Consider the following 18968-nt stretch of genomic DNA (forward strand, 5'->3'; position numbering starts at 1 on the left):
AGTCTGAGTTTAATCTCAGGAGGGCATCACTCTATCTAAAGTATATTCTTGCTTGAAGCTAGATGGTATGGGTTCTATTTCTTCAATTAGATATTATAGTTAACCAAACTCTGTCAGAGGATTAAAATGTTACTTCAGACAAGTTTATTTTATGTAGTATTAAAATAGCAAAGTATTTCTGTCTTCTCCCATATGCCTGGCTTAGGTATCTTGAAATCTGTAGCTAAATTACCATATGCTGAATCTGTTCTTCTTTTTTCTTTTTGTTCTGCTTTCATAGACTCACAGAACGGTTTGGGTTGGAAGGGACCTTATAGACCATCTGGTTCCAACCCCTGTGCCATGGGCAGGGACACCTTCCACTAGGCCAGGTTGCTCAAAGCCCCATCCAGCCTTGAACACTTCCAGAGAGGGGACTTATTAAAACAAACAAACAAACAAGCAAACAAAAAAAAACCCCAAAACCCCCCAAAAAACAAAACAAACAAACAAAAAAGAAAAAAAAACAAAAAAACCCTGAATGATCGTGGAGGAGGCGTTTACTTCTCCATTCTTGCAGTCTGCCTTCCTGGGAGTGAGCAAAAATAGGGATTTCTGACCACCCAACACCGTCACCTCTTAAAAGAAGTTTGTCAGTTGGATTCTAATTATACAACACAATATGTGGGATATTATATCATAAGATTTATGGGTTATGTTTCTCAAGACCTTTGGAAATACATTCAACCACAAGAAACAGCAGCAGCCCTCACTTCATTTGGGCCTGAGATACCACAAGAATGCCCAAGATTAGTGAGAAAAAATGTGCATCGATCATCTCTTTTTTGGCTACACTTAGCTGTGAAAGGTCCGATAAACTGGAGCATCCCTTAAGGAAGGAAAGCTGCTGAGTTTCCCTTGCTATTGACACAATTTGTGGAAAGGTAAACAGGAAATTCTGCATCTGGCCCATTCCTAAGACATTGGTGTCAGCACAAAATGTCACCAATATGAGGACAGCAGCTTTCAGAATGATAGGTACTGTCCTGAGGGAGTGATTTCTCCGCCATGGACTTCAGTAGAGCTGGAAGCCCATTCAGGTACTTTGACACTGATCCTCTCTAAGCAGAATTCAGCAAAACAAAAAACAACCCTTAGAAACTAGAGTGCCTCCAGACTGGATTTGTCTGGGACTCAAAAAAAGAGAAAAAAAAACAAAACCAAAACAACAAAAAAAAACACACCAGACACCCCACTCATGTGATTCTGGTTGTAATTTTCCAGCTGTTTTTGAAGCTCTGGTCTACAATCTCGTTTTTCCTTGCTTATTGAAGAAGCTTATTGATACCCATCCTTTTTAGTAAGACAGTGATAATTGCAATGCTTCACTCACTGGTCTGATGGCTTTTCATCTCACCCGAAGTCTTACATCAAAACGTAAGCTGTAAGTTTCATTTGTCCTGAGAGAAATCTCTAGTTCAACCATATGAAAAGGTGACAAGATCCTGCCCTCTTTTTTTTCTTCTGCTGTGGATGCCGGTACCTGATACGTATTCTGTTCACATGGCAGTTAACATGTAAGTTACGTGGGGCACTTGAAAAACTTATTTTTTTCTACTTTGAAGCCAAATACTGTTCAGTTCTGGAACACTGCTGCTTTTTCTTTTTTTTGCTGGCGTGTCCAAGGCTATAAATAACTATTCTAGGCTGGTTCATAATTATTCAGAAAAGATGGGTGCTGAATATATAACACGAGTGCACACACATTTGTCTTTCCCTAGCGAAGTCATATGTCAAAATAAATGATCTCATTTGTGCTTTGTTGTTCTAGAATGAAGAACTGGTATTAAGCAAAGAAACCAAAGACAAACGCTTAGATGATGGTTACTTCAGGATAGGTATGTCACAGTAGAAAGAAATGTGTATTATTACTATTGCAACAGTTAAGACATTTTTATTAAAACCAAAACAAACCTAAAACTGAGTTTTGATCATGCATTTTTGGGCGCATGACTTTGTACGATTTACTTAATACTGTTTCCAGTATTTTTTTGTTGAGACTGATGTACTAAACAAAGATCTAGCGTGACTCTTAGTTGTAGTGTAGCTACATCCAACTTCTCTGCCAGGATCGATGGCCTAGCTTATTGCAGAGGCATTTCCAGGTTGTATAAGATGACCTCTTCTGTCCTGTGTCTGCACGAGTGCCTCTCTGTGAGCTGTTGTGCTTGGCCTGGATTTGAACCCACCCTGCAGACAATCAGCTGTCTCATCATGGGGCGATATTGGCATTTCCATAGCCAAGCAGCTGTTGGGGAAGGTGCCAGGATGCCTGTTGTCAAGGAAGAGAAATTTTACTCATGGGTTGTATCTAGCTTTCTGGACATAGCTTGGGCATCCCTGTTACATTGAAAGCAATTTTTTCTGTCTTAATGAATTGCAGTTGCTGTGTATATGTTTTCAGTGTAAAGTCTAACTGGGCTTTTAAATTGGATTCTTATTCCTTCCAATATAATTGCAGATCCTTTAAACAGGAATACGTTAAGTATGAATTATATCCCTTGTCCTTAATCCTCCTGGAAAACACATAAGCCAGCAGGGGCTTCATGTTTAGTTCCATGATACTAAATGAAAATCTGTGTCAAAATCTTCCCAGACTTTGAGGTGCTCGTACCTATAGACAGTTCCAAAGTTTTTATTTTTATGTGTAATCCTGTTCAGATCAGCGTGCTCTGATGATACGCCCCATCTTGTTTGCTGCTGCAAAGCTGAATCTGATACCAAAAATGGCTGGCTGTCTTCTGTTCAGGAGTGATATCAGTCAACCCTATGGCCACCAACATACAGGTTTCACCTGTGAATTGTGATACTACAGATACATTTTTCTGGACACAGATTTTGTACTTTAGTTTGTTGAACAGGAGTTAATTGAGGATATACTCTTGCTTCTTTTGCAGGGAAATTTGAAAACGGTGTAGCTGAAGGAACAGTTGACCCCAGCCTAAACCCTATTTCATCATTCCGGCTTTCAGTGATACAAAATTCAGCAGTTTGGGCAATTCTGAATGAGGTGAGAGGTGGTATAACCTTTTGAAAGTAAAACTGGCAAATGTGAGATTTCTTCATTTTGGCAATGTGTTGAAGCTCAAAATTTTGGCTAATGCTGAAAACAGTTACCTCTTATTACTGGGAAATGTAATACCCGAAACATGACTTCGTCTTTTTTTTTGTTTTTTTATGCTCTATTTCAGATTCATATTAAAAAGATTACAAACTGATCATGGAAATCTGCTTCAGAGGAAAAAGAAAGAATTCCTGAAAACTTTTCCTATAAAATCTGACATCCTTAGCCAGTCACAAATTGAAAATACTGAGCATGCACCTTATTCCAAATTTCTTTCATTTTCACTTGAACTCTACCTCTTGTGAAATCTACTGTAGATGAGAAGATTGTATTTACCCCTTCTTATCTGATCCATCCAGAAACTGATGCTCCACACTGAAAACATTCGTCTGAGGCCTAAAGTGTCCTCTACTTTAATGTGACTTCACCATCTCATGGTTACAGAACCCTGCTACGCTTAACCTGTACTATTTTGATAGTATAGTAATATAGAGAAGTTGTACATATTGTTACATTCCTTGAAGAAGAAAAAAATATAATTATTGTTAAATATGTTTTATGAAGGGGGTACTTTCGGAGTTCCATTTATTTTCTATAACAAGAACCCTCTTTTATAGGCTGTCAGGGATATATATTAAAAACGTTAGGGATATTTAATTTATTAAAATAATTTGAAAAGTACATATTTTTATGCAGTAAAATTTTAAATTGATAAAGTTTTTTTTATGAATTCTCTAGTTTTAAGTTATCTTTCTACATTTTTCTTTGGAGATGCAAACATAATTAATACCATATTTCAAATATACTGCCATGTTTAAAAAATCCTAGATTAAGTTTCTAAATTATGTAGTTTTGTACACAGAATCTGAATGATGTTCAGAGGCATTAACAGAGTTCTGAAGAGCATTATTCTTTGGGGCTATGAAATTCCACTATGTACAGTTTGTAGCCACATAAAAAGCATGCTGAAACTTCTTGTTTCATATTATGTACTAAATCTGCAGTGATTTTAGATTGAATCCATTGCATTTTAGAAGAATTTTTTGAATTCCAAACAGTTCTTTCTAAAAATCTTTGTAGGCATTTCCTAGTCTGGGCAAATTCATTTTCTGTATTGAAAAAAGATGGAGTGTGATTTGCTTTGGAGTGACAGAGGTTATCTTTTATCGAACCAAATAATAGTCATTAGGTACATTTGATCTACAGAGGTCTCCTTTCAAAAAATTCTGTTATTGCAGCATTTATTTTGGATATATTACAGTGAATAGTTAGGGTTTATTTTTATTTTCTTCCATTGTTCAGGAACAAGGTTTCAGTCTGACTCCTTTATTGATCAGTGTAGTAACTTGCACTAGCATTTAATAGGAACTGAATTTGGCCTCAAGTTAGTACCCTGCCTTTTTGTTTCAAGGGAAACAACAGCGATCTTAAATGAATCAGAAACTTGGTCCGGAACAGAAAGTGGTTTGGATTAAATCCAGAGCAGAATTGTTCCAGTACTATTGCTGCCACTGCTTGTAAGAGTCCTTCTGCTTAGGTGCTTATGTGTAAGGACACAGGCATGGGAAGATTTAAGTTACCCCGTCAGAAATGGTCAGAAAGAAGAGAGGCAGAAATTTCTCTCGTTAATAGGAACAAAGTGCCTGATTGACACTGGAGCGAGGTGTCTACCCTGGCTTGGGGATTCTTGGCTGTGCTGTGAGCCAGCCTCCTGGAAGTGACGTCTTGACGGCTGGCCCAGTTTTCCCTGTGGAGAAAGACCTCCATTATCCCCAGCGTCTTTGTGGTCAGGGCACAGATGCACAAAACTTGTTGCAGGATCCCTGATCTGGAATTCGTGTCTCCAGCATGAAAGTTTTACTAATAGGTTAGGCCTCTTTTTCATGCCGTGTTTATAAGGAGCAGGAGCCTAAACCTGAGTCTCCAGCACTGCAAGCTGAAAGTCAGTCACCATTGGGATATAGAGTCAACCTGTCTTTTCTTCTGCGTCATCGGAAGATTGTGTTGTACCTTTGACAGTTCAGCAGTATTCAAGTTTAAGAGCCTAACTGCTTCTAGAGACCATAGTCATTTTGTTTTAGCTGTGTTGTCTGAGGCCATAGGGAAGGCAAGATTTGTACACAGAGATAAGACCTTCTGTTTAGACTGACTGGTGTAGGGTGAAGAGAAGTAGAAAGCTACCAGGCAGGCCTTGTTTATTTTGTTCTGATTGCATCAGATGGTGTAAATAAAATGTTACTTGGAAAGCTCGTCTTGCCCATAGAGACTGCAGGCAAGCTAAGCACTGGCCTCATAAATGGAGTTTATTCTTGGATTTAGGAACGTGGGTGAACAGGCTCAGAATCCTGTGTGAATCTGGCCTGTTGTGGGGCCACAGCCCAGTTCGTTACATGTATAATGCCATGCCATCAGATTGTTGCTGTGCAATGGGTTTTTTATCACACGTTAGCTAGCAAAGATCTAAGAAAATACTTCGGGTTTTCTTCTCAGCTGTGCCTGTGAATGAATGATGCAAGTAATTTAAACTATAGCTATTTATTACAATTTAGATTGCAGAAATATGTTAGGTATTGCAGTTTCTCAATATAAGTAGTTTTGGGGACGGTAACTTTCATCTTTTTCCATGAGTTCAAAAGTTTACTGGAACCCCTTATTTAAGAAAGCTGTGTGCTTATTCCCAAAGCATCACTGTTCCTGATGTTTCACAGTAGTTAAGATGAATCATTGCTAATACACTGAAATATATAGAACCCTTACCACATTGATTGCAGGATTCTGGATAACAGTATATTTAATTTTCCAACATGTTGAGATGAAATTTATCAGGGGCAACAAATGAACTAGTGCTTGGTAAAATATGTGGGGTGTTTTTTTCTAAAGATTGTTGCTTTTTTATTACATTGTACTAGCAGGAATTGGAAATACTCTGGGCTGCTTTAACACATTAAATGTTCCTGAGCTTACATGCTCTCTAAATAAATGTGCTACAGTAATACAAAATATGTTGTGTAGAGTCATGTAAATTCAGACCTGGTATAATCAGACAGTACTGCAAATTTGCTTGGAAATTTTGCTGAGATACAGAAAAAAGCAGCAAAAATATTTCCTATCTCATTATCTCTGCAGACAGCTATTTTGGGCTTTCTACCTTTCAAATTCCAATCCCCAAGTCAGGCTGAAGTGGTGCAAGTCTCCTGCCTGGAACTGCGGTGAAGTAAGACTGCTCTGGCTGTTGGGCTCCCCGGTCATTAGCTCAGGCTCTCTTTATGACTGGGTGTGCTCCAGAGGGGCTGGTGTCTCTTACACCTCTCGGTCACAAGTTACAGTATTACCACAAGAGTTCCTCAGCATCTTAAACCTATTACCTGATTTTGGGGAGTTTTTTCCTGCATTTAGTTAATTTCTAGTTACTTTTGTCGTGGCCTTAAAAATCCCCTGTAGGCTGCCGAATCTTATCATAATTAAATAATGGAAAGTGTTTCAAAATAAACTGCATTATGGTATGATCCTATTAGCTCCTTCTGATGCTGTTAAAGCTTCAGAAAAGAGAAATTTTCTGAAACCAAAGGCATTACCAGAAACCTTCATTATCTGGGCAAATTATTCTTCACTTCTCATACTGGATGCTGAACAGACCGGCTGATATGAGCACTGGCTTTTCTGAGCTGTTCGGGATTGCTCTGGACCAGAGAAATAGAAGACTGTCAGTATAGTCTTGCTTTGCTCGTTCAGTGACTAGTCCTGCTGAAAACTTTGTAAATAATGTGAACAGGATGTGATCCCAAATTAGCACTTTTAATTTTTTTAATTAGTGTTTCCTGAAGCACTGTATAGGGCTTTGTGCTTTTGCAGACTTCTCAACCATTTATTTGGATCGATAGAAAATATACATTTTTTTTTTTCCTTAACTGAAAGATGTCTTACAAAAATTCAAACACATAAACATATGATTCGTGGACCAATAAAAGACTGGACTCCTCTGATATATCGCTGCTTGCCTGGCTCTTTCAAATGCAGTTTTTTAAACACCTTGAGTCAGTTTAGAGCAAAGCAATTTAAACTTAGCCCATGTGATACGCGACTCCTTGAATGGGCTGGAGTGAAATTAGTCTTTGGCAAAATTGAACAACTGCGTACCATTTTTTTCCTTCGTTTTTTTTTTTTTGAAGCATGTTGTCATTTCAGTAATCTGTTTTTTGTTGGAAATATTTGCTCCAGATGAAGTATTGTAGTAATATATAGTTTGCTTCCAACTTGGATAATACTATTGGGGGGAGAATTAAATCTCTTCAAACCTTGCTCCCCTGAAATAAATTAACCCTAGGTTCTGTGTTCTCGCTAGGAATGATGTATTCTGAAAAAGCTAAAGCAAGTAACTGTAGTAGAAAGGGAAAAAAGCCTCCTGTGTTTTTAAATCATCATTACAATCACCAGCATAGTGCTGAAAGGCTATTAAACAACTGGTGTTTTCAGGTTAGCATTGATTGCTGACATACATAAAAAATGCATCCCATGCCAACCCAATAAACTAGTCTCTGAGAGTGTCACTTTTCTGACCTCAGTGGTCTCTTAAGGGTTTTGCTGATTTCTGCTGTGAGCAGCTAGAACTTAAAGTAGCTTCATCTTGAGAAGGATGAAACCTTCTTTCAGTGGCAGAAACTTTGATCTCTCTAAGGGGCAGGCAGGCCAGCCCTGAGCTGTTAACTGATTTAAATGGTATTGCACCATAGGGCACTTAGAGATGGAGTGTTTTTACTGTTGGACTGAAGTGGGCGATCACTGGTGCCAGGATCCCTGTTAGGGGAAGGGTGTACAGTGAGGCTGCAGCAGCCTGCAGGACGGGAGCTCGTGCTGTTAGCCAGGGGGGAGTGGGTCCTGCTGGGAATCCTTCGCTGTCTGTGGGTCAGCAGTTCAGTGCTTTCCTCGTTAAAAGGGGAACATTGCTCAGTGTCTGCCGAGAGGGGAACACGATTCTCTTTGAGCCTTAACAAGTGGCTGAAACACACAGTACTGTAAGATGCACTGCCAGCATATTTGGTATTTCAAGATAAATATAGTTTTTCCTCAGACATCAAATTCTAGTATTGAAGTATTAAGTCTTACTGTAACCAGTTTACTCTTGTGTTGTTTTGGAAACTGAATCCTAGTGCTCATGTTTCATACTGAACACTGCTTTGGAAAGTTGTCATCTTCGTTTTCCAGAAGGTAGTGTTAGTGACAGTCAGTTTACACTCCTGCCTCATGGACTTTCCAGCTTGTACTTCCCTTTCATGTTCATTGACCTGCCACTCATCATGGTGGATGTAGTAATACCCACTGGACCGCTAGAGATTGGGTTTAAAAACTTGCTGCTGTATTTGGAAACCTGATATGGGTCATGTTAATTGTGCCTTTCATCATTGTTTCTTCTGTGTGCCAGAGTTGTCCACGTATCTTTGGAGTAGTCATTAAAATAAATCTGTTCTCAAGTTCTTTCATGAAAGGAGGGGACAGTTCTGTATCTAGAGACAGTTGTTGCTCCACCATTGCAACACTGTTAAGAGCCCCACTTCCACACAGTCCCAAGGCGCAAGGTATTCCAGTATTATTCTTAAATAAACTGCTTTTCAGTGTCACTTAAACCCCTCATAATGTAGAGCTTATGCCAGCACGTGCAAAATACCTGCAGTAAGAGTTATGCTAAATAGACCTGTTGCAGTTAAATTTAAGCTACAGAGATGTACAAGTAAATTGTTTTTAGGAATGTACTGCAAAAGTATTTGAACAAAATTGCTAACATGTTTACTGTTGTAAATATTTTAATAAAAAAGGACACGTCAAACTTTTTTACACAATTATCTACAATAAAGAGAAATTTACAATCATTTACAAAATGTTCTTAATTCTTTCTTTACTGTCAAGACAGCTACAGTAAGAACAAAATAAACATTAGATAGATGAAGTCCGGGTTTTATTTCACTCTGTATTTATAAAAAGAACAAAGCATTTTGGTGAAGTTCCATCCACATGCTACTGAGATCAAATAGAGCATGATGAGAAGTGCAAAGGGATACAAAAGAATAGCTGTGTTCTTCAAGAAGGGCAATGCTGAAACAGAAGCAACAAGGAAGCAAGTATGAAGCAGTGCTCCTTCAAAAAAGGTGCTTCATGGAGAACAGCCTTGGGGAAAGACAGCAAAAAGCAGCAGTACCACTCTGCCAGCCTTGTTACCAGGGCAGGGTTGTCATCTCTGCCTTCCTGGTCCTACCACTATCACAGATGAAAGAATACTTGAGGTATTAGTATAGGTAATGCCCCGGGAAACTGTTTTACCTAAAACTATAGTCTTAAATTCACCACAATTTTTATCCAATGCAAACATTTTGAAGGGGATTTGCAGAGGAACAAGAAAAACAAGTTGTGGTGCTACAGGTCTATTAAAAGAAAGGAAGCTGGCATGGTGAAGAATATAAATTCTTTCGTTAAGACGTCCACCCAGCTGGAGACAGGGATTGGTAAAGTACTGTCAAACTTCTTTTACCACTAAGAAAGAATTACTTCCACACCCAGCTGAGCCTACACTTCACAAATTAATAGACTAAGGTCAAATTAATAGACTAAAGTCATGCTCTTGTTTTTAGTCAAACAAATAAGAAAGAAGTTGGCCTTACTCACCGCTGTATCCCAGGAATGTCACATAGATGTAATAGCCGATTGCAATCAGCCATAATGTGTTCCCAACAAAATACCCAATGACAGAATCGGATATGATGACATCTGAAAGAGACAACTGCTCTCAGATGTTTGGCTAGAGCATGATTTTGAAGCAGAGAGCACAAAACACGTTACTTACAGTTGATGAAGAACAGCTGGATGAAATGCAAAATGACCAGAAGTGGGTAGAAGGCATTCAGGTGAACATCAAAGGCGTATCCCCACTCCACATCATAGTCTCTGTTCTGCTGCTTCACCAAGTACTTATTAGAAATGAACCTACATGAAAAGATGTTTGAGATGATTGTTGTTAATATGAATCTGCAAAGTTGACTGGCAAAATGTTTGTTTGAGGTAGTGCACCGTGTGCAATCCTAACTCTGTTGTATCCCGACAAAGTACAGAAGGAAAATGGGAGACAAATATGCAAGAATTATGCAGACCAGGCTACTGTTAAAACATTTTTGTTAAAACTATAGTTACATTCTTTGCATTCGCTGGGCAGCTGAATACACTGCTGGTAATACAGCACCAGGACTTCTAAATAGATTGGTGCCACCATTTATCAATGTAGTCCCAAGCTCTCAGGCAGCATGCCATGCCACCCTTGTGTGCACGCAGAGGTGACATCAGAAAAGTGCTCGTACGCGGTGAGTACACCTCACACGCAGACGGTCGGTTTCGGCACACTCCAAGGGCAGAAAGCAGGCAGGCGAGCTCTCTGAAGAGAAGCCCGTTCTCCTCACTGAACAGAAGCGCTAGCAGAATGCGCACCACCTGGTGCTTCAGGCTATGGAACAAGCCTCCAGACTTTGCTTTCTTCAGCTGAAGTTCTGCTGACATCAGAAAATGCATCCCATTTAGAAGAGGAACAAGAAGTCAATCGGTGCTCAGAAATAAGAAGAGATCAGAGCTTTCAGGGTAGCTTCCTCTGAGATGTTCTCTGTGCCAAGGGCAGGGTCAGAAAGAGGCAGAGCCTGGGTGCAAGGTGAAGTGAGCCAAGAAGGGGTTTAGACTCATGAAGAAAGAGGGAAGCTTTTGGAAAAAAGGTGAGCCTGCAGTGGAAGCAGGGACTTGACCCAAACTGGAGACTGGTAGCTAGGCCTGCAGGAAGCCGACCAAAGGACAGAGCAAAACCTGCAGATGCTGAAGTCCTTCTGGTTCAGGAGACTGCACCCAGAGTCACAAACTGCTGGAGGATGGGGTGGAGGGATTACTAGATGCTCTTCCCCAAGCAATTTATGGGTTGCTGTCCCAGACAGGTGAGTGGGTCAGATGGACCTTTCATCTATCGTGCCCTCCCCTCGCCACAGTGCTGAAACAGTGACTTCTGTTGGTTCGCGGTTCCCTAGCTGGGGCAGGACACATCTACAACACGCTGAGGCCTGGGCTACAAACTGACTCACTACCGCCTCGCCTCTCCTCCAAGTCTCCGGCCATTACAGGGTAAGGCTGGCAGTGACTCCCACCACAGCGGCAAATCCAACATGTGTGAAATAGGATAGGCATTGCTTGCAGTGAAAATCGCTAAAATCTCCAGCAAGTAGTACAGGCCAACTGCAGATTGCCCTACTTAAACATTATCACCCTCAGGCTTACATAAGCTGTTCAACCAAACTAAGGAACACAGAATTTTTTTGTTTTTGATCACCAAATTTTTTATCTGGCATTATTGCTGAAGATTAGCCAGCTCAAGAAGAAAGAAAACAAGCCAAAACGTTCATCACAATACACACTTTGTGAATGTTCATCTTTTGCAGGAAACAGTAACGAAAAAGGTGTGTTCTTTTTTTAAAGCAACGTTTTGAAACAGTTACCACAACAGCACAAAACCTACAGTCAATACATACTTTATATTTGCCCCAAGCAGAGAACCAGGTGGCTTGCGAACAGCAGAGGAATTCCTGTGTGCCAACAGCAATACTGAGCTCAGTTTCGGACATCGCTACCTACCACATCAGAGTTGCAATCAGGAGGCCAACGCCTACGCAGTCTATGAAAACAACCCAAAGCAGCAGCTTTATTGTTTCAAAAAATCCCATGTCCAGCACAAATCCAAATCCTACAGTAGACACTGAAAGGAGAAAAAGATTATTAAAGGTCGCTGTGGAAAAGAAAGCATGAGATCTTAAATCGACTTTTTTTTTTATTATACTGTCACGAAATCTCCAGTTTCCTTATTATTTTTCTCTCTGAGATTTTTCAGTCCAACAACTTAATTTTTCCACTAAATAGTATAGTGCAAGTTACTCATAATATAACCCCTTTCACAGATGAAAGAACACTCCTCTGTACTCGGCCTTAACAATGTAACAGCAAGTTGTATTCCCGCCCCCCCCCCAACACTGTTAAAAAATTCACACACTACTACAGTAGGGCATTCTTTGTTTTATAAAATCTCCTTTTTAACCCAAACTATGCCTGTGGCAACACATACTTCTATTCCAGAGTTAATAGTTTTGACACTACTGTCAGCAAGGTGCTACATAGCAGAAGACAACTAGGATAATGCTTCTTGTCATGTTTTCAATTCAATCTAAAAACTGCACGAGACACTAAAAACTGATACAGCAAATGTTTGGTATTTTTTAACTCAAGCATTGCCGCTGTGCAGCACGGGTTCTTGTTACTGTCTGTAAAGTTACAGGGAACTACACAGCTTGAAACACAACCGAAAATGAGCTGCGGTACAGAGATTAATTCAGGACTACATAATATTAGTCGTGCCTCCTCTGTTTTCCAACTCCCACCTCAACTTCCAAAAAGGCAAGGCCGTTTTCTTCTATTCTGCTTTGACTAAAAGAGCATCCCTGTGGCTTGGTCCTTTTCGTGTGTGGGGGATTAGAATGGCCACGGGCGCCCATCCGCAGAGCTGCCCTCCCGCTGCCCGTCCCGCCGCGCTCACCGCAGAGCCAGACGCTGAGCAGCACCAGGAAAGCGGGGTCGTCCCTGGCCCACTGGTCCTTCGTCTGCTTCCTGTAGTGGAAGTTCCTGTAGACTCTCTGCGGCGAAGCGAACAGGTAGAGCATCTGCCACAGCGCGAACTCGAAGTCCATCTGGCGCAGGTGGAGCAGCCGGCGCAGGTACTTGTAGCGCTTCGCCCCGGCCGTGTGCCTGGCGGCGTCCCGGGGGCCCAGCGCCCCGCCGCCCCGGCCCCGGGAGCCGCCCGACGTGGTGGGCAGCATGGCGCCGGGGGACGAGCTGCAAAAGACGCGTCGGCCCGTCGCGCGTAACCGGGGTGGTGGGACGCAAAGCCGCGGCCGCGCAGGACGGGGTGGCGGGGCGGGCAGGCAGCCCGCCCGCCGGGGAACCCCACGTCCGCGGGCCCAGCGGGCCCCCCCCCGGCCCGCCGCCCCCTCAGCGGGACCCGGGACCCGCAACCCAGCGCCCCCCCGCCCCGCCCGCCCGGTGAGGGAGCGCGACGCGACCCCCGCCTCACCCGGCGCCTTCCGCCAACGTCCGCGGCGCAAGCGCCTCGCAGCCGCCCCGCCCCGCCCCTTCCTCCGCCCGCCGGAAGTGGCGGCAGGGCTCGGGGAGGGGGGGGAGCCGAGATGGCGGCGGGAGGTGTATGGGCGGGACGCGGCGAGGCGTAGAGCCGGCCCCGCCGCCATGCCCAAGTACTACGAGGAGAAGGAGGAGGACGGGCGGGCTTGCGGGGGCGTGAGGGAGGACCTGCGGCAGTGCCTGCTGGACAGCCCCTGCGTCTTGCAGGTGAGCGCTGCCGCCCTCCCGCCCGGGGGGAGGCCCCGGCCCTGGCCCCGGCCCCGGCCCCGGCCCCGGCCCCGGTGAAAGCCTGAGGGGAGCCGCCGGGGCCTCGGGGGAGAGCGGCGCAGCTCTGCGGTCTCTTCCGCGCCTGCCAGTGCGGGTTGGAAGCAGGTGACGAAGTTACAACGTCAGCAGCAGGACAAGGCGCCGCGCCGTAGCAAAATCCCGAGTAAACCCGGGCCGAAGCGTTCCGGGATCTCGCTGACAGGCTGCGGGAGCCCCTTCCGTGTTTAATGCTTTGCGTTCTCCTCCGGCAGGAACACAAAAGCCCGAAGCAGTGCTTGCGGGAAGGGCATTGCCGGAGTTTGCAAATGACGTTTTTCGCCTGCAAAAGGTCGATGGTGAGTGCTCGTGGCGTGTTCTCTGCTGGCGGCCGGGCGCCTCCTGTCCCCTTGCCCCTTCGCTCAAGGAAGCCGCTTTGATGCAGTAAAACCGGTGTCGTTAAGCAGGACAGGCCTTGCCTTTGGGTTCCGTTTATAATTTGCGTGTTGGGCACTGCTCTAGTGAGGAAGAAGTCATAGAGTGTGAACAAGATGGAAAAAAAGCATATTTAAATAGAATTAGGTTTAGCGTGTGACACGTAAATGAGGTAGGTACTTTTCCTTTTTTTTAGTACGGCTTTGGTTTAAACGGTGTTAGTAGATGAGGTAGCTGTAGGATATCGACCAGCTGATTTCTGTCTGTGAACAAAGCACATTTAAGTGAAAAGGGCGTCCTACTGAAAGGGACTTCCACTATTGACACAGGCTCTTGCATTCGTCAGTTTTCTTGGAGGAGTGGAATTCATGATAAAGAACAGGTTTGGGGTTTTTTATATAGTGAGCTATGAAGTGTGGCAGTGAGAAACCAGTTGTAAAAAATGTTGTTAGATAAAGTTTCCCCAATTTTCATAGGAGTTCCTTGTCTAGAAACATCTTGCTTGTGTTTCCATAGCACTTAAAAAGTGGTTAAGATGTGACAAAGATGGTATCAAAACTTTCTAAGCATGGGTAGTGCAGTGTTAATTTTTTTATTTTAGCTGATGTGGTACATTGTGAAGAATATACAGTTGAAACCTACACCTAAAATTCTTCTTCCGTTCTGTATTTTTGCTTAAGTCTTAGCAGCTTTTTGTATCTCTCCTATGCAAACTGTATTAATCCATAAAGTGGCAAATTATTGTTTATGTGGATGGAAAAAAATGTTGTGTATTTCAGGCTTGAAATACCTCTTTGATGCTGCAGTAGCAATATATATGTGTATTTCCAGATGATGGGCCTGTATTTGTGTCTTTAGATCGTTGAGGGAGCCTGATGAATCTAAGTTTCATGCGGGAAGAGGCGTGGCACTTGTATGATTCTGTTTAACTGCTCCAAATTCTGAGGCCGAAGAATTACATTTTTCCTTGTCCTGTTAACTCCAGAAGTTTTAATAATCGTGCTCTGCCAGATTTGTTAGTTGGTGTAATAGTGAGGCTTAAAGACTATTTAAAAAGAAGCTAGAAATTAAATACAGATAGAGTTTACAGTACGCTAAAATTATTAAGAGTTTTACCTAGATGCGATTTTCTTTGTAAGGAAATAGAATCTCATAGCAGAGGAATAAACCTTAGCACACTTCAGATATTAAAGAAGGAACAAGGTTTGAAGAGGAAGCTGCTTGGTTATTGGATAGACTGTGCCGTCTTGCAGTTTAGCTCTTTACAAATTTTTCTGCAGTTCTGAATCCTGAAAGAGGTTTAGTTAATGGAGGTAAAAGGTGCATCCTCAGTCTAATACCTGAATATGGCTGAACTGCAATCCATAGCTGCCATTTTCAAGACTGACTATCTAAATTCAGAAGAACTCTCCAAAGATCAAAGTATGTTTTGCTGCTGCACTGAGAAAGAACTTGCAATTTAGCTTCAGTAGGTGCTGCGCTGAAGCTACTGTTTTAGCTTTACTGCGATGTTTAGCCTTCCATTAAATGCTTTTTTGTAACTGCCAAGAAGAAACTTGAAGATTTTACAAGCTGAATATTATGTTTTTACTGACTTTTTTTCCAGACTCTTGTTGTATTTAAGTAATCCCTGTCCTCAGTAACATTTGCAGTGACTCCCACTTCAACCCAATGTGTATTTTTCTCCTTCAGCTTGTCAGTTAAGTTTGGAAAAACAGATCTAAGCAGATTTACAGTACCATGTTTTCATGTATTGCTTGCCATCCCACTATGGTGTTCTGTCATTTGTATTGTTACCCTGTTTATTTCAGATGCACAGGATGCTTATCACGTAATTTTAATTTTCTGTAAGCTTTAAGATAATACAGTGTCTGTTTCTTTGGAAGAACCCTGTGACTTGTTGGCTACATCACTAATTTATTTTTACAGTGATTTCCGCTTTATTCTGTGCTTTCTTGTGGTGTTACAAAGTGCCAAGATAGCACAAGCACTCTAAAGTTTTTATTTTGCAAAATGTGTGGTTTTAATATATTGACTTCAATTTTCAGTTGGATGCCAGGACAAGATTCAGAGGAAGGAAGGGATACTGAAGTCCTTGTGAAGACACCCAGCCGTGGGAGATCAGGGTTCATCAGCACTTTAAGAAAAACAGAGACTAAAGTAAGATGGTTGTATCTGCTGCATCCTTTCATGCCATATGTTCAAGGAAGGTATCTGCTCCTGAGTATTCTGAAACATTGACCCAGATGCACATTTAAATGTTAAGAAGACGACAAGCATAAAACTGCAAGTTCTGGCCAAAATGGGTACTTGTCATGCACTTGCAATAAAGTACGTAAAATCCAGAATAAGCTGCAGAAGTTGTCATTCCGTTTTGAAGTGAAGTTGTCTTTTGTGGTTTTGCTAATTCTGATCGTGCTTTACTATTACACGTGATACAAGATACGGAACTGGGAGTTCACTCGACGGGTATCCCAGAGGATACCTCGGGACAGAGCTGTCCTAGAGATGGCGCGTTGACCAGGGCTGTGCAGCGCGCCTGCAAGCTGCTTCCTCCCCAGGGGGTTTATTACCCAGTGAACCTGCATGGAGAGGTGGGGGTGGCGATGCTTTTGCAGTGCCGCATACACAAGGATGGTATCTCTTTCATCTTGCTACAAATTCCTTTTGATGTGGTGGTTGATGTACGTGTTTATTAGCACAGCCTAGGCTTGTTGGACAACTAGATTAAAATTTGGTTACTCTTAATTAAAGGATGTCTGATGTATCTTTCGGTAATCTGTCTTCTCCTTGTGCTGACACAAGTACAAGAGAACTATAGGATTATTCTAGTCAATAACTTGAAAGCTGTATGCTGGGATGTATCTTAGGATGGGTGGGGAAGGTGTTCTGCAGGCCAACAGGCAAGGAGACCGTGGCTGCTGTTACTGTGTTCTAGTAGTATTTACAACAATACTCGAATTCCTTGGAGATGACCCTGAATGAGCTTTTTGCATTATTTTCCGAGCAAGTGTGTAAATACTAATCCAACATACGTACAAACTGGGAATGATGATCTGGACTTTACTGTGTTTATAGGAAGTCATGTTCTACAGATTTACTTTGTACTTCCTGAGCGTTTTTCTTCTTTTTACTTTGTCACTTCTCTGAATTCTTTGGTTCACATTTATGGGTGTAAAATATTCAAATTGCCATTCGTATTCATTTAAATTGTAGTTAGCTTCTGCTGCGTACTTCTTAAAAGTTGCTCTTCCTTTAGAATTTTTTTGTGCTTAGTCAAATTTTATATAGTTTCGGAAGTTATAAGACAGCTGCAGTAAAAAAGCAAAGAAATTAATAGAGGAAAATACTGGTTTTCTTTCCTTTGATCAAGGATGACTGTGGCAGATCTGTCTGAGGTATGACAGTGTTCTTTGAGAAATAGATAACATCTGTCAATTACTCTCTCTTGCCCCACCCTGGTAAGGAAGCTGGATTTGTGGGAGCGACAAGCATTAAATAGTGCTTAAACCATGACTGTGGCCTTACTGGTGCTGTTTAAGAACTTGATTCTGAAGAATATTTCTTCCTCCTTCCTTCAGTGTCTCTACCTGCTTCCCTGCCTTTTGAAGGCTTTAAGAAATAAATGGTAGTGTAACTTTTAGATGTGGAAACTCAAATAACTTCAGACAAGCCATTTATAAACAAGGTTAGGAAATAGTGAGAGGGGAGAGAGTCGTCGTAACTTGTTTTCTTGGCTGAAGCTCATACCCATGTGGCTGATTTACATTTAGTCTGAACAGATGCATACAACACTTACTGCTTGTAAAATTGATTACTTCAGTGAATGTGTGTTGATCATTTAATTCTGTCTTAAGCAACTGCTCTGTGATCAAAGAATGTTTATATTACTTGTGTGTGTAGAATTTTATTTTTGCAATCATAAATCAACACCGATTTCACATTTTTGTGTTCTGTTGATCATGTGAAAGCTAGTTTTAATCAGTTGAAGTGCTGTAAACATCCTTTGCTTTCCACAGCCTAGTTACTGTGTTATCAGTTTAGTACATGCAGAGAGATAAATTAACGTGATGTCTGTAAAAATATTCTTAACTTAGCACTCTTAATTTCAAAGTATTACTAGCTTTCTCCATGGGGGGGAAAATAAATTATTAAAAGGGAGTAAAAATAAATTTAAAGCCACTTGGCAGGTAATTAAATGTCAGTTGGAGAGAAGAGTGGGAATGGTATGCGGTTTTGGTAGTCAAGGACTCCTCCATGGTCTTCCCTGCCATAGAGGAGTAGAGGCTTGATGGTTCGGGTGAAGCATTTCTTTCGCAGCCATAATCACTGAGCCTCACCTCACGGTGCTGCAGAAGCTCCTTTTGGAAAGGAGCAGGCAGAGAACAGATCGTAGAGGACTAGTTAGTTATTTTGAGTAATTGGCTTGATCCAAGCTAGGCTATCTAGGACAGTATAAAATACCTGTAATATGTACCTAAATACCCACTTGCTCAGGAGACTATCATTGTTCATTTCCAATACTGTGTAACATAATACTCGGTCTAAAAATGACTAATTATATAATTGCCTTGGGACTTTGTCCTACTTGAGAGCTGTTAATGTTTCTTATGTGAAAAATAATTTGTTTCATTAACGGAAAGCCCAAAGTACTGTAAATTTGTGTATGTAATTCCAGCTTTTTTCCTAATACACAAAATTTTTTTATTTTAATATTTTGATATTTTTAAGTCTCATGCCTTGTGCTACGCTGCTAGCTCTTATTGAAAAATACACTTTTCTAATCTATGGTAGGTTTTTCAAGATTAAATGTGTAGTGTACTTGAATCTGTGAAATTGGACTGCTGAGGACTAAAGGTTGAAATGGAGCCAGGAGGCTCTTATTAGTTTTAGAATCACGACTATATGTAGTGCTAATAATTTGTATCAGACAAGAACAGGATGCAGTTTGCAAAAACCTGTCACTGCTGCTCTGATTTCTCCCATTTGT

At 41.7% G+C, this 18968-nt stretch overlaps 3 protein-coding genes across 3 annotated transcripts in view; 2 read left to right on the forward strand and 1 right to left on the reverse strand.

Moving 5' to 3' along the window:
* Window positions 1-8955, forward strand: part of MGAT4A (alpha-1,3-mannosyl-glycoprotein 4-beta-N-acetylglucosaminyltransferase A) — an 87014-nt gene extending 78059 nt beyond the window's left edge. The window contains exons 14-16 of the mRNA XM_075426960.1: window positions 1811-1877; window positions 2937-3049; window positions 3231-8955. Of these exons, the coding sequence (XP_075283075.1) occupies window positions 1811-1877; window positions 2937-3049; window positions 3231-3257 (207 nt within the window). The 3' untranslated portion in view covers window positions 3258-8955. The remainder of the gene's footprint in view (window positions 1-1810; window positions 1878-2936; window positions 3050-3230) is intronic.
* Window positions 8884-13284, reverse strand: UNC50 (unc-50 inner nuclear membrane RNA binding protein). The gene is made up of 6 exons (XM_075426972.1): window positions 13236-13284; window positions 12702-12997; window positions 11750-11870; window positions 9936-10075; window positions 9758-9859; window positions 8884-9190 (listed from the first exon to the last, which is right to left on the reverse strand). The coding sequence occupies exons 2-6, from the start codon at window positions 12979-12981 to the stop codon at window positions 9054-9056; spliced, it is 780 nt and encodes a 259-aa protein (XP_075283087.1). The 5' UTR covers window positions 12982-12997; window positions 13236-13284; the 3' UTR covers window positions 8884-9053.
* Window positions 13285-13315: 31 nt separating this feature from the next.
* Window positions 13316-16329, forward strand: COA5 (cytochrome c oxidase assembly factor 5). Its single transcript, XM_075426987.1, has 3 exons — window positions 13316-13507; window positions 13819-13902; window positions 16027-16329. The coding sequence occupies exons 1-3, from the start codon at window positions 13406-13408 to the stop codon at window positions 16066-16068; spliced, it is 228 nt and encodes a 75-aa protein (XP_075283102.1). The 5' UTR covers window positions 13316-13405; the 3' UTR covers window positions 16069-16329.
* Window positions 16330-18968: the final 2639 nt, after the last annotated feature.

The sequence above is a fragment of the Opisthocomus hoazin genome, chromosome 1, assembly GCF_030867145.1.
Source record: "Opisthocomus hoazin isolate bOpiHoa1 chromosome 1, bOpiHoa1.hap1, whole genome shotgun sequence".
Taxonomy (NCBI): Eukaryota; Metazoa; Chordata; class Aves; order Opisthocomiformes; family Opisthocomidae; genus Opisthocomus; species Opisthocomus hoazin.